The 24,186-nt window shown below is 38.5% G+C and overlaps 1 protein-coding gene across 1 annotated transcript in view; it reads left to right on the top strand.

The window, feature by feature from the left end:
* LOC101871956 (N-deacetylase and N-sulfotransferase 3) overlaps positions 1-22,591 on the top strand; it is a 55,901-nt gene extending 33,310 nt beyond the window's left edge. Inside the window, exons 6-14 of the mRNA XM_005147938.4 lie at positions 3,611-3,793; positions 5,857-5,953; positions 6,532-6,655; positions 9,905-10,079; positions 10,513-10,683; positions 16,681-16,790; positions 17,377-17,479; positions 18,684-18,794; positions 21,862-22,591. Coding sequence (XP_005147995.3) covers positions 3,611-3,793; positions 5,857-5,953; positions 6,532-6,655; positions 9,905-10,079; positions 10,513-10,683; positions 16,681-16,790; positions 17,377-17,479; positions 18,684-18,794; positions 21,862-21,906 — 1,119 coding nt within the window. The 3' untranslated portion in view covers positions 21,907-22,591. The remainder of the gene's footprint in view (positions 1-3,610; positions 3,794-5,856; positions 5,954-6,531; positions 6,656-9,904; positions 10,080-10,512; positions 10,684-16,680; positions 16,791-17,376; positions 17,480-18,683; positions 18,795-21,861) is intronic.
* The last annotated feature ends 1,595 nt before the right edge of the window (positions 22,592-24,186 follow it).

Genomic DNA, 24,186 nt, shown 5'->3' on the forward strand with positions numbered 1-24,186 from the left:
CAGCAGTAGTAGTCAGAATTGCACCAGAAAAATCGGGGCTTGGGAAAGAGGGCAAACAGAAATAGCCCTCTGCCCTTTCATTCTGGGGAAGGAAATGCTGAGGGGAAGCTGAAAGGAGCAGGTCATACAGCTGCCTATAAAACTCCATGAGAAGGCAGAGTACAGGAAAGCGCTTTTGCTCTCCTGATCTGAAAATGTGTGGGAGCAAGAAAGGAGCTGCTGCCCAGAGGCCAGATTTAGTCCCAAACCATCATTTTAAAGTTGCATGCATTCTTTTCAGTCCCCTCATGAAAAATACTAAATCCTGTGGAGAATGTGCACTGAAGTGCAACCAAGATGATAGTTTGTTTATGAGGAACCACTAAAAAGGGTGATCCTTTTCTCACTGAGATAAAGAAAATGCTGAGATGCCCTGAAGGAAATTATTTCAGAAGAGTGCTGGAAATAATGAAGTCAAATAAGCTGTTTTTAACTGAATGGGAGGCTAAAATGCCTGTTAGAGTAAATATAAATCCATTCACAGCTGCTTCCCTTTTGAAGAAGGAATGAAGAAATATATGATGTTCTCTTAGTATTTTACAGCATTTCCCAGAGGTGCAAGATTATTGAAAAAATAGTGTTATTTGCTAGATCTGGTCTTTTGAGATGCCCACAGAGCATTACTTTTATATCTCTTCAAGAGTGGTTTTAAGAGAATATTTAATAGCAGAGTGTGCTGTTAGTTGACGCAGAAAGAGTAATCATGTTCATTAGTTAGAACTGGTTTGAAAGAAACAGAATGTGATATAATTGAGCAAAACAAAGCATCATAACTCAGTTACAGAAGACAAAAACTAGTAACTATGTTTTGTCTTGATGTGAAACTGCCTACCTGCAAATGGAGGGGTAATGATATGCATTTCCATCCTTCTGCAAGCTTGGTGGGAAAGCAGGGAAGTGGATAGCAACACATCATCCCTTGCAGCTGAGCCAGCGCCAAGGTGAAATCCCTCAAAATGGCACTTGGACATCATTTTCTCTTCATAGCCAAGGAAACCAGAGGATTGGCTTGCACATCTCTCCCAGTGCCATGGCTACATAGCTGTTGTCAACAGACTCGCAGGAGTGCTCCTAGAGTATGAGAGAGTGGCTGGCAGCTTGGCCTCGTGTACTGTAAGCCACCTCTCACAGGGATCCCTAGTGTGCAGAGTGGTTCATGATCCTTCTCAGGCTAATGGGAATGAGACCATTGCAGCATCAGGCTCCTGTTAGTTACACAGGCTGCTAGCTTAGCCTTTAAAGACCTTTTGCAGCTGGAGGCAAGACTTAGTTCTTCTCAGGTAAGCTCAGATGAATTGGGCCCTGGATCAGCGGTATTTCATTGTTCTGTAAAGCACAGGATTGTAGTTGACTAATTTTGCAGAGGTGCTGATAGTGATTTTGCTAGGAACTTGTTTGTACACTATCAACGGGGGAGGAAACCTTTTGTTCAGGTTTTTCTGGAAGATAGTTTCAGCTGATCTCTAATATTTTTGCTGCCATATGGTTATGCTAAGTATGGACTTCTTTACAAGATTTAGCAGCATTTGGTAAATAATTAGCAATTTTACATTTAAAAATCAACCAAAGAAACCAACAAAAACTTTAAAAATGGAACTAAGGTTTATGATATATTTTCTCCCTTCGTTAACACAGTTTCATAGGCTGGAAATTATTCATGATATTATATCCAATCAATTTTTCAGTCTCCACTTTGACATTCTTTATGATCATATTTTCCTCAGGGAAAAAATAATGTGTATGTTCCCTGCACTAGAAATCTTTCCAAGTTCTCTTGCTTTTTCTCCCATGGCAGTGCTGTAAATGTTGGCAGGTAAAGGGCTGCCAGGATGTGAACTGACATAGAAATATCAGAGGTCAGCCCATGTGAAGGAAAGAAAGAGGCTGTCAAGAAAACGAGTTAACCTTTTTTGTGGAAACCCTCCCATTGTATCTTTATTTAAAACAACGTAGATCTATAGCTGGTCTGTTATTGCTTTGAGAACTGCAATGACAAAAGGAACTTGAAATGGTTATATACATTTGGCAAAATGCTTATTATTGGTTACTTAGTGGGGAGGGCTTGGGTTATTTTTAACTCAGTCCTATTTGGAAAGAACAATAGCATCCTAATAATTTAGCAGTGTGTATCTTCCAACTTGAGTCAGATAAACTGAAGCCCTCAGCTTACTTTATAAGCCAAGAGGAGTCACCAAAGGACACTATTAATAAAACACATTTTCTGTCTATTCACAGAATGTGAATTCCCACTCAGTACTCTGTAGTGGTAGAGTCAGGTGTTCAAAAATAAAAGTTGGGTAGCTTTGAACATTTAATCTCAAAGGAAGACAGTGTTCTAAATATTCTGAAACAAAATAATACAGCTGTACATTCCATGTTTTAATTATTTTCTTCTTCCTTTTCTAAATTGAAGGCTGAAATTCCTTTACAAAAGATTAACTTCAGTTCTTTACCAAATTTCACAATTATGGGCATGATAAGCCCTTTTTCTTTTCAAAGTGGCTTATATCAAGTTCTACTTTAAATAGAATTCGCCTATTCATGGTATTAGCAGATTTACTTATAAAAGAGTCACATTTCTAATGTTTTAATGAAAATTAGTCTAGAAAATTTATCTTGGAAAGTTCTATTAAAAAAAATCGCTGCTAAAGACAAGCATTTGCAGATTTTAGTGTAAGAACAGACTTTCATCAGTGAGGTACTACATTGAAAATGGATCACTTTGGACAACACAGGTGTCAGTCTTCAGCCCTTCCTCAGTGCCTGGGAGACCATCCTTGCAGTCTGTGTATTCCTGCTCCACTCACTGGCATGATTAGGTATAGCCAGACATGCCCTTCCTGTTAGAAACCTTCACAGCAGGTATTGCCTTTGTTAGGAGCCTGAGAGTGCAGTTGGAGCAAAGGATGCAGTGGGGAGGATTTATCCAAGTAGCACTTTCACAGTAAGGTGTCAAAAGAGCAGATATAAGTAGCCTTACAACTGATAACCCTTTATGCACTATTAATTGAAAGTACTCAGGTTTCAGATTTTGTTTGGTTCTGCATATGATATATGACTATATGCCCAGTGCATGTAAATAGTTTTGTAGAAGAGATGCGCTACTTGTCCTGCAAAATTTTGGAGCAATGAGATTTAAATTACAGCAATAGAGGTCAGCTGTCCTCTTGGTCTCTGACTCTTTACTCTTCCACAAAACCGAAATTCACATTTTTAGTATCACATTTATATTCCACTTGAAGTAATCCTGTGAGTATTGTTTTTGTTGTATTGTCCATTAAGTAAATTTATATAAACGTTATTTACATACTGTACAACCGCAGGGTAGGATTGTATATCCTAGTTCACACAGAGCCCATAGTACCTGTCCCCTGGTTTTCTTCATTGATTGCATGGACTGGACTTGAGAAGGAGGATGTAATTCAACAAAGAGCAAGGACAGCAAGATCTATGTGAATGTGCTCAGTCTTGCAGTGCTAAGCGCAAAAGGCAATTTAAATTGATGTTACCTGTGGTTACACTGCCATCTAGTGACACAAATAATCATTGTCTGCTTTCTTTGTTTCTAAAGATTAGCATCTTCATGACACATTTGTCCAATTACGGAAACGACCGCCTGGGATTATACACCTTTGTGAACCTGGCCAACTTTGTTAATACCTGGACAAACCTGAAACTGCAAACTCTTCCTCCCGTTCAGCTGGCCCACAAGTATTTTGAACTGTTTCCTGAGCAGAAGGACCCTCTCTGGCAGGTAGGCAGGTTTGATGATGAAGAGATCAGAAAGAACATCGTCTTGATGGTGGGTTTTGTGAAGTTCTTTGCTTCTGTTTCTTGTAAAGTAGTAACATTTATAGATTTGCTAGTTGGTTCCATAGAGCAGCTCACTGACACCAGTGTACTTGATTGTTTCCCATCACTTAAATCTCCATAAAAAGTTGTGAAGTTAATATGTATTAAACTGTGTAATTAAAACTATCTTTCATTTTATTTGTTACTTTTAGAAATGCAGGAGGTGCAGGAAAGATATATTGTGTTATTTCTCTTCTCCTTTTGGAGCTAACAGGTGTGAAGCATTTGACAGAGAAATATATATGCGTTCTTTAGCAATTGGCCATTAAAGAAATTAACTTTTCTCCAAGGGTGTGAGGAGAAGAGGGCATCCAAAAAGAGAGAAGAGCATTAAGACTGTGGCTACCTTAATGTTAAAACTGACTAGCCAAGTAAAAATAGATTAGATAAATAGGAAAGTCATTCACAAAAGGCTGAGAACTGCCCAAACAGGTTCAGCAGCACATAATGCATTGATGTTATCAACTCTGCTGTTTGATTATCCTGCACTTGGAAGTGAGAAAATTGAAAATATCAGGAACATGAAGACCCACTAAGGCTGAAGCCTGCACTGACCATGTAGTTGGTACATCTTCAGTCCATCATCCAGCACTAAGAACACAGGCCTTAAAGGGAAATGACTGCTGCAAGTGGTGAACCCTGTTCTGTTCTTTTTTGCATATGCTCAGTGACAGTTCAACCAATTCCATGAAATGTCCAAGTGCTGTAGGTACATGTGTCCTTACAGTGACAATATGTATGCCAAATACCATCCTGTTGAGGGTATTTGGTAGAAATATTCTAAGGAGGAAACTTTACTAAATTGAACATAATGTATTTAAACTTGCTTACTCAAATGTTTTCTAGTGCTGGATACTGAATTACCAACTTAGAATCCGAGTGTGAGACTGCAGATTTGGGCTTACATATGCATCTTGAAATTCATGCAGTTATTGAGTAAAACGTTGAATTAGGAGGAAAAATGTCAAGAATTTCGCATAATGTTAAGAGAGAATCTTGGAAATCAGCCTGTAGCCAGGTGACTTGAAAAATGAGTATTACTTAGAAAAGGAATTTTTTAAGTAAAAGTGATTATTACATACTGAATGTGATGGGGTTTGTCTATAATGCACGTGAATCTGAATGCAGTTGCTTTCTTTGTAAACTTCATCTTAGTGCAGTACTGCCAAACAACAGTATCAAAAACTGTTAGCAGGTAGCATTTCTAAAACAGATTTAAAGTGCTTCAGTTGTAAAGCAGCAAATGAGCAAAAGAAGGATTCCGTTAAGTAAATTTACATAAACATTATGTAAATAATGTAAATTACATAATGTTACATAACACCAAGTGTTACTGATTTGAATTGAAGGATCAGAAAATGTATTTGTGAACAGAAAGACAAATTATAATTCATTTATTCCTTCAGTTTAAAGCTACAGCATGGATAGGATGGTAGCTGTTACAGTAATGTAAAAGAAAATATCAGTAACTAGATAACTATTCAAGCCAATAACTAGATTATAATATAACAATATAATAATACATCATAACAATAACTATACAAGGCAATTTCAAGCCTTCCTATCTTGTATGCAATTGAACAATTGATTTTGAATTATTCCCACAACTTAAGATATGGGATCAGAATGTCTTTGTCCCAATTCCACTGAACATACTGACATTTCATAGGATAAATTATCTCGTCCCAGGGTCTATTGGATAGCCAGGACAACTATACACATGTAAAATGAAAACTACATTTCTTCAACTTACTTGTCTCATTAAAAAAACCCAAGCAAACACTTAAGAGATACAGTTTCTGGCTCAGTTACACTGCAGATACTTTTCTGAATCACTGAAATAGTTTAATACATAGCATGGGTTTCTGACATAAGGGAAAATAATATTTTCAGGTAAGAGTATTTGTACATTAGTAAAAAAATCTGATTATCAGTGAAATTCTTAGTTGCTGTTCTCCGTTTCAGAATCCCTGTGATGACAAACGGCACAAAGATATCTGGTCGAAAGAAAAAACCTGTGATCGATTACCAAAATTCTTGGTTGTAGGACCCCAGAAAACTGGTGAGATTTTATTCTATTTCAACAAGATAGGCTGTGTGTAAGTTAAAATAATTATACCAAGTAATCACTTCTTACTGAGACTACTGTGCAGAGATCTAGATCATCTAATAGCATATTTTAGTTTTCAGATATCATTCAAATACAGCATAATAATGTCAATTACAACAACAGGCATTACATATATTGAAAATGCAGGGTTCAGGTGTGTGTGAGATTTTTTTGGCTTTATGTCAAAATGAGTAACACTGATAAAGATATCAACAATATTTTGCTGACTGCAAAATTTTTAAATTACTTTTGTGACAGTCTTATAAAAAATAATTGTTTTTAAAACACAGTTATTGAAAATGTGGGAAGCAGATTTCTGCATTGGCACTCCAGTTTCTGTGTTAACTGTCTACGGTTCTTTTTATGTCTTCAATTTAAAAGCACAGATTCTTAAGTGACATCGATCAGCATCCTCTCACTGAAATGAAGTAGAATAAAACAGGTACTCCATCTAGGAGTACAACCTCTCCAAAAAACTGTATGTGTTAACTTATTTTTTCTTTAATCTTGGATTTGTATCCTGTTTGCAGGTACCACAGCCTTGTATTTGTTCCTGATCATGCATCCTTCCATCATTAGTAACTCCCCCAGCCCAAAAACCTTTGAGGAGGTACAGTTCTTTAATAGAAATAACTACCACAGGGGGATTGATTGGTAAGATGGGTTATTAGTATAAATATAAAAGTTTATATATTGTGAACAATACAGAAATGATGTTAGTGTTAGTAATGGTTTACATAGAGAGTGAGATAAAAGAAGACCATCAATGTCCTTCTAAAATGATAAATGCAAGTAAATAACAATTTTATTACTGAATATCATAAATGCAGTCATTTTTGTCAGGCTTTTTGGTAAATATCCATTTATTAATATATACAGAACAGTAACATGTAATATATATTGCTCATTACATGTGCTGTTGAAGTTGGGAAAGTAACAGCTGTTACTTGGATATATGTAGGCAAAATTATGTTCCTGTTGGAAATCTTATTTCTTAAGATAATACCAGGGAGAGGCTTTGTTGTTTTTTTTTCCTCAAATCAGGCAAAAGGAGGACAGGGAAAGCCTCTCAAAATGGTTTTCAAGGATCAGGTAATAAGGAGAATGTTAGTGCCTCTGCAGGCTCAGTAAGTGGTGCTAAAAAAGAGTATGTATCACTCCTGCCATATTCTATGACTACCAGGGTATCACCAGACATAGCTACACCCAAAAGGTCATTCTTGATTTCTCTTGCTTTCAGAAAGCGCCGTGGTCTAAAGCACTACAAGATGAAAAGCAGTAGCATGCTGTAATGGTTGGGGAGCACCAGTAAAAGATTACTGATGTTTTGTTTTCTTTCTCCCCCCCGCACCCACCCACCCATCCAGTTTATGGGGAAGATAGTTTTATTGCCTTTGGCTTTGTATTCATCCATGAAATTAACAGGGTGAGCACTGTTATATGGTCTTAGTGTAGATACATCAGATTCAATTTGTTTTTAAGTCACTTAGTTTTTACAGAGTTATAATTGTTGCAGCAGATTCTTACTGCAAAGAGTGGTGAGTCAGCCAGTTACTGTCAATAGAGAGATGCCATCTAAATGACTGGAAATTAGAAAGCTGACTTCCTCCTGTTGAGATTTTCAAGTCAGTGAAGATGACATGCAAGCAACGCGTAGCAGGTGCACACTGAAGGAGACAGCCTAAGTACAGTGAGCCAATTCTTCCACAAAATGCATGTTTTCATGTTGCTAGAAGATCACTTTGCTGCTTCTCTCATTCCTCCTGCCATATCCACTTTCCTGACAAGTAGATACAATTTAGCTGCTAGACTTGTGCCAAATTACTTTAATCTTAACACAGCATTGGTGCATAAAGCTCCCAGTGATCAACCTGTATGGTCCAGGTTTGCACTCTATAGTACCCATTTGGCTATCTGTACCTCTGCACTATGTGTCCCACTCACCTCTGCCAGCTTCTAACAGTTAAGTCTTGGATACTCAGAACTACCTGTTGGTGCAGTTACTTAATGCTTAGATTTGTATTCTGGCTGCCAGACAAATCTCTGAGACATTCAGTCTGATAGTATATTTTAATGCTGGCATGAAATGAACTTACCAAATGATAATTAAATACAAGATATTTCCTCATTAGTCCATTAATTGCCTGGGACTTTTTCAAGGCAAGAGTATTCATAGGTAACAAATCCAGAGGAGGCCACAAGGATGATCAGGGGACTGGAGCACCTCCCATATGAAGACAGGATGAGAAAGTTGGGGCTGTTCTGCCTGGAGAAGAGAAGGCTGCATGGAGACCTCATAGCAGCCTTCCAGTATCTGAAGGGGGCCTACAGGGATGCTGGGGAGGGACTCTTCATCAGAAACTGTAGTGATAGAACAAGGGGTTTAAACTTAAACAGGGGAAGTTCAGGTAAGATATAAGAAAGAAGTTCTTTACTGTGAGTTCTTTATTGGCACAGGCTGCCCAAAGAACTGGTAAATGCTCCATCCCTGGCAGTGTTCAAGGCCAGGCTGGACAGAGCCTTGGGCGACATGGTCAAGTGTGAGTTGTTGCTGCCCACAGGAGGGGGGTTGGGACTAGATGATCTTAAGGTCCTTTCAAACCCAAACCATTCTATGATTCTATAACAGTCAGCTCAATTTCTTCTATGGTTGTGGAGATACAGCTTTTTCCCAGAGCTGATGCTGACTTAGTCGTTGTCCAAGCTTACATTTAGACCAAGGATAACTACTGAAGCAGAAGAGGGTTCTTTCAGACCTTGGCAACCTCAGTACTGCCATCTTGAAAGAGGTATGGATGTACATTGTAGTCTCCCAGTAGAGATGAGAGAAGAGTAAGATAAGAACTGATCTTTCTGTTCTTGAAGTGAAGTCTAAAGAGACCAGTCATGCATTTCTTCATGGAAGTACTGTTACAAATTTCTTAGATGAGTTTCTCTAAAGCCTTCTCAGCTTTGCCTTTGTCAAGTTTAATGATTGTCTCATGAATGAGGTACTGAGCAAGAGTTCTGCAGTATCTGTTCAGCAGAAATGCTGAGCCTAAACTCCATAACCTCTTGATATCCCACTGGTCCAATCTCTTTACCATTTTTCAGTGACACCACGTCAACTTCTACTTTTTGTTTCCAAATTTGCCATGATATCTAAAGAATCAATTCACTTTTTTCCAAAATTTGACGTAGTACCATATTTAATAGGAAGTGTTTCCTTACAAGTTTGTAGTCCTCATTGCTTTGTACTTACTCAGTCTACTACAAGGACTTTGGTACAACAGTGTAATGACAGCATCCATGACCTAGAGCAGATTTGCCTGTAGTGCTTAATTGCCTCTTTCAAAGCTGTCTGCCTTCTTTGCTGTAAGTTTCTGGTAAAACATTCTGAGGTCACAGGTTGAGTCATTAGTTTCTGATAATTTTATTTGTGAGCAGAAATTAGTAAAGCTTCATCCCTTTCATCGTATCAGCTGTAATATTTTTGGGAACTAGAGTCCATTGTTTGTTCAATGAAACAGTATCACATTCTCAAATATTTGCATTAGGCAGATATGAACACTTAATAACAGGGCAGCAGCATCCTCTCATTCTGTTTTCTTTGGTCATCCTCTAATTTCAGTTTTTCACATACAGTCTGCATGTGAGATGCAATAGCTATGCAGCTTTGTAGCAGAGTTTTTGAATGCAGCTTTGAGCATATTACTCAATGAACTGCAATGTTTATGGAACAAGAGAAAGCAAGTACCAAATACAATATGATAAAAAATAAAATATAAGCTTCTGTTGCTTTTATTTTGCAATGAGGCTTATTATTTTAATTGATTATTTTAGAATAAAATATATAAAATAACAGATTTTTTTCAACCTTTGTGTGACTTGAAAGTAATTCTGAGAATGTTGTTACTTTCCTAGGTACATGGATTTCTTCCCCACTCCTTCTAATGTCACTACTGACTTCCTCTTTGAGAAAAGTGCCAACTATTTCCATTCTGAGGAAGCTCCTAAACGAGCTGCTTCCCTCATCCCCAAGGCCAAGATCATCACCATCCTCATTGACCCGTCCGATCGGGCGTATTCCTGGTATCAGGTATGCATTTTGAAGTACACAGGCAGGTAAAAATGAAGGTTTCCACCTTGACTCCTCCTTGTATATCCTTTCAGGATATATGTATATAAAGGGTTTGCGTAATACCAGCTTTCATTCATCAGTCAGTGTACTGCATATGACTACCTGTGTGCTGAGGTACCTGTCAGTGTAAACCTGAAAATCTTTCAGGGGTTAAAATGCCAGAAGCTGCCTTTTCAAAATGGTAATACAAGCATGCAAAAATGCTTATTTGCTCAATTAATTTATGTAATCAGCATGTACAAATTTAGTTTATAGACAGAGTTATCTAGTTCATGCTCAAAATACAAGATAGATTAAGCAGTTTTTTCAGTAAGGCCAGACCTACCACTTTTGTCTTACTTGCCCATTTTCTGTGGTCTGTAAAGTTCCAGCAATGTATCTTCGTTTACAGCATCAGCGATCCCATGAAGATCCTGCAGCTCTAAAGTTCAGCTTCTATCAGGTGATCACAGCTGGACCTCGAGCACCATCTGAGCTTAAAGCTCTCCAGAAGAGATGCTTAACACCAGGATGGTATGCTACGCATATTGAAAGATGGCTAACTTACTTCCCACCTTATCAGGTGAATAAGACTGTAATTTGACATCCTAATCTCAAATATATACTATCATAAAATATTACCTTTATAGAAGTCTTGCCTACAGAATACTGATCCACAGTGATATCCTAGAGCATTTTTAAGACAGTTGTGATTTTTCATAGCTATGTGTGAACTTTAACTTACAGCTGGCTTTCATTTGCTCATGCTTTTATCACTCTGTGTCTGGCTCTTTGTCAGGAATAGTAAGGAAAAGAGAACCAGACATGCAGTGCCTTGTGGTCTCTTTAATATCAGATGTTCATCAGAGTTCCCAAAAGAAAAAGGGAAGCTACTCAATTACATTTGTGTCTACTCTGAGTGGTAGCAAGTATCAGTGAGCATCAAGGTATGTCAGCTGGGACATTTCCCACCCTGTATGGGTTGAGAAGAGATTTGATGTCTGAACACTTTGGGGTATAAAAAATACCTTTTCCATCTGAAATGGGGATTGCCACATGGAAATGGATGTCATCTAGTGGGTTTATAACACCATGATATTTAAATGCCTCAGTGTCTTCACCCACTTCTTGGCCCTTACATGCAGAAATCTCCCTCAGGCTATGATTGTAAATAAACCTGTACCCATGCAAGAGTTCACACACTGTCCTGCTGCTGGCCATACTGCTTGAATTTTAACACACTCATGGCACAATTTGGACTCATAGCAAAAAGCATATTGCCATGCAGTTTCAGAGCACAGTTAGAAGGATAACAGGAACCATTACCATTGGTGAGTGTGGACACAACCAGTTTGGTTTTGCAGGCGAGATCAGGTCATGCTGTGCCATTTGACCTGGAGAACAGAAAGTTGTCTCCGATTTGTTTTAGTTAGCAATAGGGAAAAAGCCTTTCTGCACATCAGTGTGTTTGCCATGAGGCATCACCAGGTTTTTAGATTAATTTATGTTCTACCTAACATAACTTTTGACTTTTTTGTAACTTCTGTACCTTAACCCCAGCTGGCAACTAAGCCACACACAATCCTTCACTCACTTCCTCCTGATAGAGTGGGAGAATTAGAAGAGTAAAAATGAGAAAACTCAGGGGTTGAGATAAAGATAGTTTAATAGGTAAAGCAAAAGCCATGCACACAAGCAAAGCAAAATATGGAATTAATTCACCACTTCCCATTGGCAGGCAGGTGTTCAGCCGTCACCAGGAAAGCAGGGCTCCATCATGTGTAACTGTTACTTGGGAAAACCAAAGACCATAAATCCAAACATACCCATCCTTCTTCCCCCTGCTTTCTGTTGCCAAGCATGACACCATATGGTATGGAGTATCCTGTGAGTCAGCTGGGGTCAGCTGTTCTGGCTGTGTCCCCTCCCAACCTCTTGTGCACTCCCAGCCTACTTGCTGGAGGTGTGAGGAGCAGAAATGGCCTTGGCTCTGTAAGCACTCTTCAGCAATAACAAAAACATCCCTGAACTATCAACAGTGTTCCCAGCACAAATGCAAAACATAGCCCCATACCAGCAACTGTGAAGAAAGTTAACTGTACTCCAGCCAGACAAGCACACTGTCAAAGTACCGGGTCTCTTTTGCACACTCTTTTGAGGGAAACTCTTACCCATTGCTGCCCATAACAGTGCATGCACATATTAGAGCCTTTGCTGGGACTTATTTATGCACTGAAACAATTTGGTATTCCTGATCATCTGCATTTGGTATCTTTCACTGATCCTTAATCCTCAGTGTATTCTTTGTGTTAAGACCAGTTTTTCTGTGTGTCTTTGAGACTCAAAGGGTGTGTGTTTATGGACCTGTAGGTTTCTGTATAGATAGCACATAAGAAACCTGGAAATCAGATCTCCCTATGAGCTTCTTTGGCCTATAACATATAAATTAATAGCTTCCTTCTGGTTCTGTGTAAGATCAAGCCTCAAAAGATGCATATCCTAAGCCCTGAACATCATGTGTGATACACAAGAGCAGGCAGACAATATCACATGCTCAGTATCTCCTCAGTAGATTTATTTCTGGAATGGAATTTTTTACATTAGCAGTGTTTCTGGCACTACTCCCCACCCAGCATTTAAAGATTACCTCAGCTGAGGGAGTTTGGCTGCAATCTGAACCTTCTGTTTATCCAGGACTCACTTAGCTGAGACAAGTTGGCTGGAGTCTGCACCTTCTGTTTTCCTAGTGTGCCAAGGAAGCTCTGATGCATCTAGTTGGCGTTGTTCTCCACATATCCTCTTTCGGGCCAGCCTTTGCAGACTTCATGAGATATGCAACACTGTAATATCGTGATACTCATATGAAATTCTCTACATTATGTTTTCATTAGCTTTTCTTCAAAAGTCCATTAATATTGAACAATGCATATTGTCATACAGATTTTTGCCAAATTCTACATCCCAGAACAATAACCCTGGTAGTGTTATTTCTCCTCCGTAAAAGTACCAGGGATTAACTTGCATTGCAAAAGCAACGATATACAGTAGGCCATATCCAAACTAGTTCTCAAGTTCAAAGAAGCATAAAATAGTTACAGAAGCCAGACCTAAAATCAGCTCATCATAAAAGTACAGCTTTATCCAAAACTATGAGAGCCTTTCTTCAGCAAAAGAGCTCTCACTCAGACCATCTAAGGCTGCCTATAATTTTTAATGCTGTATAAATCTGGGAGGTCTCCACATGACTGCATTGAAGTCTTAATGTCCATTGTGAATGGACCTACCAACGTAGGTATAAAGTAAGTGTTCAAGTAGCAACAGAAATTGATAAGGGTCTCCTTTGCATTAGATCTCTAGAAGTTCAAGAAGCTCATGTCTCAAGTTCATTTCCCACCTACAACTCATTGCTTCAATATGGTCATACAGAAGAAAAGGGGACCTGGTGTGACTAACTCCCTCATGAGCCAAAAGATTTGCTTATGTGCCAGCCTTACAGGAAATGAAGCTAATTTTTGCAACAGCCATCATTTAATGGCCAGTCTAAAGCTGACGGATTCATGCTGTGTCTGAGCTATTCTGTTCTCCAAAATGCCTCTCTTGCTCCTTTCCCACCATGGTGACTCTCAAACACAAGATAACTCATTTATAGTGGGAGAGCAGGAGCTTAAACAGTCTCTGTGAGGGTGGTGAGGCACTGGAACAGGTTGCCCAGAAAAGTGGTAAATACTCCATCCCTGGCAGTGTTCAAGGCTAGGCTGGACGGAGTCATGGGTGACATGGTGTAGATTCTGGTGTCCCTGCCCATGACAAGGGTGGTGGAACTGGATGATGTTCATTTCCTTTCCAACCTGAACTATTCTGTGAGTCTATGATTCTTCAGCTGCCAGCAATTTTACAGGAAAATGATCAATATGATGTAAAGTGACTCAAAATACTTCATCTGTAGTATTTTCATTATATATGAAGCTATCCTTGGGTGATATGGTTTAGTGTGAGGTGTCCCTGCCCATGGCAGGGGGGTTGGAACTAGATGATCTTAAGGTTCTTTCCAACCCTAACTATTCTATGATTCTATAATCCACTTTGTCAGAACTACATTAAGTTTTCTACCTTTCTAACACATGAAATGCTTAGATTTTGAGGAATTTAATGAAGTTAACATCTTCCTGAGATCAGGGTATAAATGAATCAGTACAAGTAATGAAAACTTTGCTTCAGTTCCTTACAGCCTGTCTGGCGGTTTAGAGGGAGGATTTTTTGTTACCTGCTTATTGGCAATGTCAGGAATTGGAATGAATTTCCATTGGTAAAACCTTTTCTTACATGTCTTGTTTTAGGGCAGCAGAATTAGGAACAGCCCAGATATTTATCTGTATGTGATTTTAAATAGTGAAGAAAAAACCCCCACTCCTTTTCTTTCAGATGGAAGTATCACCCATTTGAGATAGTTTTTTGACTTCTGTTCTTTTGAAGCACTTAAAGCCTTGTTTTCAAAGCTTATGTCTTAGGAAAGCAATGAGTTCTTTCATGCATCTGACTGCAAAGACTTCTGGAATGGGCTACTGCTTTCTGCACAGCCTGATACTTCCACTAGTCCACATCTATATGGGTAATTCCAAAGACCAGTCTTCTAAGAGACATTTTTCCCCTTTTGATTATGCTCTGAAACCTCATAGTCTTGCAAACTTTAAGTTTCATTCAGTCACGGAAGAAATTTATATGATTTTAGCCTCTCTGCTTGCATGGAAATGAAAACAAGCTTCAGTATTGCTTGCAATAGGGGACTGTCGGACTCCCTTACGAATCTATTTTCCCTCTTCTTTCCATCATCATAACAGGAAAAATAGAGGTGTTCCATGACAGGAAATGAAGGCTTGACCAATCCATTTGGGACTTTGCGTGCCTTCCAAGAGTCACAAAGACCCAAACTTGCAGCACCATCGGTGCAGCATTTGGCCATGGTGCCACATCTGATAAAATTCTCAGGTAGTGTCTGTTTCCTGAAGATTCACTTTCGGGTAAAAGAGTGTCTGTGTCTGAAGTAGCCTTCTGTGAGGGTATGTATAGTCAAGTACTTGAAGAGAAAGAATTGACCTACCAGTAGCTGCCTTTCTTAGAGATGTTTTGCACATCCTGTATCTATCTACATCCCTGCCTCAAGGTCATCATAATATCTGCCTTTAATATTCTCAAAGGAGGGGGTTTTATTCAACATATTTCAACAAATATGTATGGTTATATGGATTTCACCTAACATCATCCTAGCTACTGTTTTCTGTTTTTCTGGTCATTTCCAGTGACAAGCTTTTCACCATTACTGTAATATATAGAATTATAGAATAGTTTGAATTCAAAGGAACCTTAGAGGTCATCTAGTCCAAGTCCCCTGCAATGAGCAGGAACATCTTCAACTAAATCAGGTTGCCCAGAACCACATCCAGCCTGGCCTTCAGTGTCTCCAGTGCATCCACCATCTCTCTGGGCAACCTGGGCCAGTATTTTACTACCTTCAGTGGAAAGAATTTTTTTCCTCACATTCAGCCTGAATCCTCCCTTTTTTAGTTCAAAACCATCACCCCCTCACCCTGTCACAACAGGCCCTGATAAAAAGTCTCTTGCTATCTTTCTTATAGGCCCCTTTTGAGTACTGAAAGGTCCCAATAAGGTCTCCATGATCGTGTCTGTGAGAATTAGAGGTTAGATCTCTAGACATTACTCTTTTTCTTGTCTAATCAAATCTCACTCAGTTTTTTGCCAATATTTCTTATCTTTCTAGGGCTTTCATTGCTATTCTGTGTTGTCACAACCACTTCTGTCTTGGGTTCATCAGTAGCAGTCCTTTTTCTCCTTCTTAGTAGTCGGTGCAGTGCTGTGTTTTTGACTTTGAACCTGGGAACAGCACTGATAACACCAGTGATTTTAGTTGTTGCTCAGTAATGTTTACTCTGACCAAGGACTTTCTGAGTCTCATGCTCTGCCAGGGAGGAGGGAAAGCCGGGAGGAAGCAGAGACAGGACACCTGACCCAAACAAGCCAAAAGGATATTCCATACCATAGCATGTCATGCCCAGGACATAAACTGGGGGCAGTTACCCAGAAGGCCTAGATCACTGCTTGGGTTGGGCTGAGTATGGGTTGGCAGGTGGTGAGCGGTTGTATTCTCTTCTCTTGTTATTTCCCTTACCATTATTATTATTGGTGGCAGCAGTAGTGGTTTGTGTTATACCTCAGTTACTGGACTGTTCTTATCTCAACCCATGGGAGTTAAATTCTTTCAATTCTCCTCCCCATCCCTCTGGGAGGAGGAGGAAGAAGAAGCAGGATGTGAGAAGAGGGCTGCATGGTTTTGAGTTACCAGCTGGACTTAAACCATGACAGCTCCCAGTTTAATTTCAGATTTAATTAACGTGCCATTTACCCTGCTCCCAAGTCATTAATGATGATGACAATTAAAACTGGATTAATTAACATTCTCTAGGGCAGTACTCTCCATAGAATAAATGAGTTGACAGAGGTTGAAGTTTCAGCTTAAAGCTTGAAATAATGGCTTTTAAATGGACATATATTTTCTTTGTTGTAGTTGCTAATTATTGATGGACAGCAGCTGAGAACTGACCCATCTACTGTAATGGATGAAGTACAGAAGTTTCTGGGAGTCTCTCCTCATTATAATTACTCTGAAGCCCTAACGTGAGTTAATTTAATCATCATTTTCACGTATTTCAACAATCCTAAAACACCAGTTAGTAAGTTATAAGTAAGCTCACTGCAAAACAAAGGTTCTCCTTTGAGCTGGCAGTAGGATTTATTCTTCTGCATCTGCAAAAAAACCAGTTCAGGGTTAGATTTTCTGTGACTCATCTACTGAGCTACTGTATGTGGAACTTGACTGTTACAGAAGTAGACCTCTAACAAATGGACAAAATACTGTTTTGAGGGAATTGCTTATGAAGTTTGGATGATCAAAAGGAATTTTATTTCCAGAAGTGGAACATGGAACGCTGACTTGCATAAACAGAAAAATAAGTTTATTTTTGATATAGCTGCAAGACAGATTCAGCAGGATCAGTCAGAAATGTAACATCTGCATCCTAAATACCCATCTTTTGGATGTGTAAATACACAAATCCTGGATCCTGACATTTATATTTGGTTGCCCTTAAAATAAGACTGATAACCTTAGGTTTACTCTTTTGATTCTTCAGTCTGAACCTGGGAGATGCATTCTCCTTGCAGTATCTCACAGCCTTCACATGCTGTAAAATACTTGTTTCAGGTTCGATTCACATAAAGGTTTCTGGTGTCAGCTCCTGGAAGAAGGAAAAACAAAGTGTCTTGGAAAGAGCAAAGGTAGAAAATACCCTCCTATGGATTCTGAGGTAAACCATTATGCTCATTGCCATTATAAAGGGATTCAGTTGCTTCACGTGGGACACCACACGGACAAAATCCTAAGAAGGGAGATAAGACAAAATTAAGTAGACATTAATTATTTGACTAGCTTTCCATACAAAGGAAGATAGCTGTGGAGTGCATAGACGTTTTCAGTTCTTGATTTGAAATGTGAAGAATATAAATAATTTAATACAAAACAACCCAGCTCTTAAAGTTTGGCACCTTTTACTAAAATAAACTTGGAACCCCTGAAATTCACTTGGAAACCTCTTCGTTTTACCTAAATGACTTAAGTAGCAGAGACTCCACAGTGCTTGTTTTTTTCTCAGTCATGATCAGATATCTGTATTTGTGTCTGGTCCGTTGTCTTTGAGAGTAGGTAGACCATGACAAGTAATGCAGACCCTCACATAATCCAGTTTTAAGAAAGGTTTCTGTTTACAAGTTTTATTAATGGCTCCCCCAGAAAAATGCTCAAAGGAAGATATTTCCGTCAGATCAAACGCTATTGCCTGTACCCAAGAGCATTTTAGTCTCCTATTCTAGCTGTAACTTTTAAGTTTATTCTGTCCTGTATTCCCATTTCATTTAGCCTGACTAAAATGCATATAAATACTTACAGTTTGAACAGCAGTAAGTATTAATGTGGCAAGTAAGCCAGGACTTCTTTTTCACAGAACTTAAAAGTAACTTTACATCAGTAGAATGATACTGATACAAAATCACTGGGTGAGAAGGCTTTTGGCCAGAGATGAGACAAGACTGTATTTGTTTATGGTTGTACTTTTCAACTCTAAATACTTCTGGAAAACAGGTTATTAATTGATACATGCCTACATATGAAGCTTTGGTTTTAGTCATTACTTAAGTAAATGCAAAGTGACTGCATCAGAGTGTGAATCTTAATTTACATGACTATCTGAGAGTAGAATCAGATCCTTTGCTTTGACCTCAGTGTTCATTTTTGACAACACCTTTGTTTCTCTTGAAATTACCTTTTATAGTACAGCTCCTAACTGAAAAGCTGAAACTTGCATGCAGTAGATAGCATAAAGCAATATAAATTGCTTTAAAGAAAGTAAAGCTTTGACATGGGTAAAATGAACTTCTAGAATGAAACCTAGAATACACAGTAACTGCAGTAAGGCATTTTCTTAAATAAAAGTATTTATTTTTGTATCCCATCAGTGCAGGGCTTTTCTATCAAGCTACTACAGAGATCACAATGTGGAACTGTCAAAACTCCTACACAAACTGGGACAACCCTTGCCATCCTGGCTGAGACAGGAGCTACAGAAAGTAAGATAGCATTGAAACACAGCTTTTTGAAACCTCTCTTCCATACTTCAGTCATCGTATCTGAAGTCTCCAGGAGCTACTAGAAGGTCTTGTAAAATATACCTCTTCAAAAAGAGTAAAAGATAGCAATTATTTCCATGTGCTGGCATGTGGATTGTGAAAATACATGTGTTTCTTAGAGCTCTGGTGGGCCAGATGTTTCCTCACAAACATTTCTGGGCCTGTGGACTTGTGGACCACTGTGCACATATGTAGAAGTTATTTGCAACTGGTATAAGATTGAGATACGTGACCTGTCCAATTTCACGGTAAATATATATATATATACACACACATTTTTATATATCAGTTTAAAAGTATTGTGTCTCATGTAGGTTTTATAGCCCATTGTTAGACCAGACAGTTTTTCTTGCTATTTATTGTCTTGCACAAAATGAGAAAACTTAATGTAGCACAAAAAATGCCAAGTGTACTTCAGGGTTAGAAGTACAATTATCATATGTGATTTAGCTGTACACAGCAGCAAAATACATAGAGCAAAATATGGAAGCCACAGGCAAATGCAGTGTAGAAACATCCCCAACTCCCACCCCACAACCCCCAAGAAAACATTACCTATGATTATAGCCTGTAACAACAAACCCTTACAATATGGTAAGGGCCTTTGACCACAATTACTATTTATGATTTCGGACTGACTGAAATGGCAAAATACAGAATATAGTCATTATCTGAGCAGAAATTGAATTGGACATGTAAAGTACAAAAGCTGCAGTATAATTCTTAGTAGCAGTATTATACTTAACACAATTGTGAATGAAACTGAAGCAGTGCAATGAACAGGCTCTTACTCCTGGCTTCCACAAGCAGCCAGACACTGCCCTCTGGGCTTCCATTGGTGTGAATCAGGAGCAACTCTGCTGAAATTAATGAAGGACTCATAAAAAGCAGAAACACATCCATACTTAGATTGCCTTAATTTGCACCACTATTTTTTCCTTCATTTATTTGCCTTCAGTCTCTATGGTTTGTATATTCTAAGATCCCTCAACCTAATCAAAATCATAGCATCTTTCAGTAACCTTCAGTTTACATCAGCTGCAAAAAATCTGTCACATTTCCAGATGAAAATACTGGTTCCAGTTCCAGATGTTTTCAAAATGTTTTGTATTAAACATTAGGAATAATCTGGGGGGGGGGGGGGAAATAAACACAGTATGTAGTCATGGTAGAAAATTACATTCTAATCATGGGAGACACAAATATCCAGCCTTATGTTTATGTGATACATTTCAATGGTACATCTCATAGTGTATCAGTTGAGATGTGAGATAAAGTCTAATTAATAGTAAGAAAAAATTGGGAAAGAGAATGAAAGAAAACTTCAGCTGAGTACAACCTTGCTGCTTCTCCACTGAACTTTGAGTGTTTCTTAAAGGCATGAAGAGGTAGTGAAAATGAAACAGAACTGCAGTACTAAATGCAATGCTTTTTACAGTAGCTCTATAACATTATGATTTGATTTAGGGTGAATAGTTAAAAATACGCATCAAATGGTGGGAAAACTTCATGTGTCCCAGTGTTGCTTTCCAACATTTATGTAATCATATAATTTAACTTTCAAGGTAATAGAATGGAAACCAATCTGTTATTCCCTAAACAGAAAAGAGATGTTGAGATCCTTACTGTACCTCTAACTGGTAATCTTTATTATTTATTGATTTTGTTTATGTAATATGTGGTTTTGATAGGTCTGTAAAGAAAAAAGTCTAGGCACATTTGCTGTATTTAACAATATTCTTTACATGACAAACTTTTGCTAAGGGAAAATGCGTGAGTAATGATGAGGACCTTCTAGAGGAGACATTTTTAAGATTAACATCTGTATTATTTATTAAACAGAGTAAGAGCTTTCATTTCATTTTAAATAGTCACTGTCATATGGATTTGTCCCAGAAGCTGACTTGTCATGAAGTACTTCTTATCTGATAAAAGAAACACTCTGGATTCTGAAGATCTGTAAAAGCAAGTACTCTGCATGCTATGGACAGCTCATGCCCCCTGCAAGCTTCTGTATGGATTTGCTACAACGAAATTGAATAACTGGAGAAAATACCTGGGGTTTTCATCTTGGTATGATTTGTTTTACCCTTAATATAACCTGATGTCACTTCACTCAAACATTTTTTGACAAATCCACAGAAGGAATGGGCTGCCACATTGATAATTCATTCCTTAAGAACTCCCTTTCTGTCTCATTTCTCTGGGAAGCCAAGGCACCCACAAAATGAGAATGAGTGGGCAGTCAGGCACACAGTGGTGATAGGGACATGCACGTCAGTTGCATTCTCCGTCCAGAAATATTACAACAGACACAGTGACATGTCTCAAATCTGTGGAATACTGTGTGAGTACTCACTGAGGTACAGCAAGGAGCCCACTACAGTTGTTGGTGATCTGCTAAAACAGCCCAACTCGAGTCACCATTTAGCACTGCAGAGATAAGCCCCCAACATGCATGGCCTTGCCCTTGGCCTTGGGTGGATTGGGTTTGGTTTGGCAGCTAAACACAAAGCTCATTCTCCAGGAAGGAGTGCCACGGTGACTCTCAAGTCCTGATGAGGAACAGCAGGTTGGAGCTCTTGTATCCTTCCAGTGCCCTTCCTAAAGGAGGGAACTGGAAACAAAATGAATGAGCTCCTAGGGAAATCTTCGGTGGGTTCCTGTGGTAACTTTACCTGACTGGATATTGTGAACAAAGTAGCTTGACCTGGAACTGCATCTGAAAGAGCAGAGTTTTGGATCTCCGTTAAGTCTGAGCTGCTGTTGTGATGCACCTGTTAAGCACTAGCATCTTTAGAAAAGATGCTGTCCGATTAGCTTCTTGTATGCTGGGAGGGCTAGTCGCTGATGCAAAAGCAATGGAGAAATAAAGGCAACTGCTGGTGCAATTTGTAGTTCTGAATTTCTGATATTCACTTATTACTTGTTAATACAAAGATGATATGAAGCAACTTCTTTTTTTCTCGAGAACTATTCTATTTAAATATGTTCTTACATTTAACAGGAAACTCTAAAAAACACTACTTTTAATGTGCAGTCAACTTGGTGAAGAATGAAGAGTCTGAGGAAAGCATGCAGACAACAGCTACATGTGTAATTGCCCAAATTGTAGGATGCACAGAATACAGCTGAGTAAGCAAGTCATACAACATGAATTACCTGACAAAGTTTAACTACTTCTATTCACAGTTTACTTACAATAGGTGTTTGATTTCCAGGAACAGACTATCAATATTAACACTCTTTAAAAAAATACTGATTCATTACAATGAATTTATATTTGCTAGTCAAAGTCAAATATGTTGTATTGTGGTTGATAACACAGCCATGGTTTCTGCTGTCCTGGTAGATAACGGCACAATTGCTTGATTTTGTGAGCTTCACCTTCATTTTCATCAATATGATTCTGAAATTTGCTTTCTGCAGAACCTGTGCCATTAAAATAACATGTGTGACTATGAGCAGAAAGTGACCATTACAGGGGGTGTAAAAGGGCCTGATATGAAATAACTTAATTATTTAAGCAACCATTGCTGAAAATGCTGTTGATATTTTCCCAGTTCTACTGCAGAAAGACTTAGTCGCGATGATGTGCAGACTTTCTTGTACAGAATATCCTTTTTCATTGCTTAAAGATGTGAAACTTCCTCAGGAAGAAATTAAATAGGTATTTCAGTGTTATAGAGGTAATACTCTTGTCATTCACATTGAATGAAAATTGCTGGAAACACTTTTCTCAAAGTTTTTTTAAATAAAGATAGCTATTATTCTGATAGTGGCATGGTATCTGAAGTGCAACAATAAACTCTGATAAGAAAATGTAGTGCTGTGTGGAAGTGATTTTTCCATTCGTAAAAGCTGTCCTTTTCCGGGTTACTTAGTGGCTATTGCAGCTTGACACTGAGCTACAACAATCCAAGAGCATGGGAGCAGCATGAATGTCTTCAGAAATCAAAAATAGTGCTTACTCTCTCTGTAAGTGAATGTTTCTGCTTTATGCAGCTGCTTGTTTTACTGCTTTTGCTTTCTGCTTGTGCCAGAAGTTGCTAATGTGCTACAGAAACATTTCCAGAGCTTGCTGGTTTTAATATAACAAGCAGACTTTATTCAAATCATTTGCTATGGGGATTCAGTAGTTGTGCCAATGATCAGGCTACACAGAAATTCACTGTTATCACCAAATTTGGAACAGAACAGAAAACTGTGTTACCTATCTGGGCAAAAGCTGCTCAGTATCTTCATCGAGGTACAAAAAGCAGGAAACCTATGTTAAGAAAACAGTCCATTCATCACAGAGAAATAATGCAACCTGTAAGTTAAAAGCTGCTTTTATAATACCCATTTCTGTAATCTCTAAGAATCACAAAAACTGCAATTGTAAAGTAGTAACAGAAAAGCATTAAGCAAAGGGAAAAGATCTGTGCTACAAATAACACCTGCCTGATCTCTGTCTCAAGTTTATCTGCTTTCATTTATTGTCTTTTCAGTTCTTCCAATCCCAAACTTCTTAGTGCTCAAAGGCAAAAGACATTTATTTTGCCTCTGTGGACCTCATGGATGAAGAAAGCACAACTGTCAGCATCAAAGGATAAGTCGCAGGAATGCGGAAGCAATTAACAGCTGAACCCAAGGGTTAGGGAAGTCTGAATAGAGGGGGAATTTAGACACATTAGGGTGATAGACTTGAAAAGCATATAGTGACTGTGAGTCTTCATGACTGTTCTCTGTCAGGTCATTTCTTTCTTTCTTTCTTTAACACAGTATTTTCATTCTTCCCTTTTTCTGTTCTGATATTCTTTTTCTCTTAAGAAATTCACATGGGAAGTAAGGCAAAACCAAACCAAAAAAAATCAAAAACCAGAAAAACATCTTTTGCATAACTTTTATAATACACAATATATGTGGTTTAGCTATAGAATTCTGTCTGGAAGGAAAATATTATGAGCTGAAGGCAGGAGCCGGCTCTTTAGTGTCTGTGACAGTGGAAATGAAATTCCTGAACACAAATGGTGCAAGGTCAGAACAGCTGAGGTTTAGCTGATGGCACAGGTAGGACTGTAGGCCGTGTTAGGGCTGTAATTTGTCTCCACTTTTGTACAATCCTACCTGCAGTTTTATTTGAGTCATGTATTCGAGGCAGTAGTATTTCATCATCATCATCACCTGAAAATGATTAAAAACTTCTAATATCACAGATGGACCTTAAATAGTTTCCTATCTTTTCCACGGGGTTAAAAAGGTAAGAAATGTGATACCAAAACATGAGTCCAAAGGCAGTTTCCTGCAGTACAGTCATCCTGCTGTAGCTGATTGAGCCAAATTGTCAGTG

The sequence above is a fragment of the Melopsittacus undulatus genome, chromosome 7 (assembly GCF_012275295.1).
Source record: "Melopsittacus undulatus isolate bMelUnd1 chromosome 7, bMelUnd1.mat.Z, whole genome shotgun sequence".
Classification (NCBI taxonomy): Eukaryota; Metazoa; Chordata; class Aves; order Psittaciformes; family Psittaculidae; genus Melopsittacus; species Melopsittacus undulatus.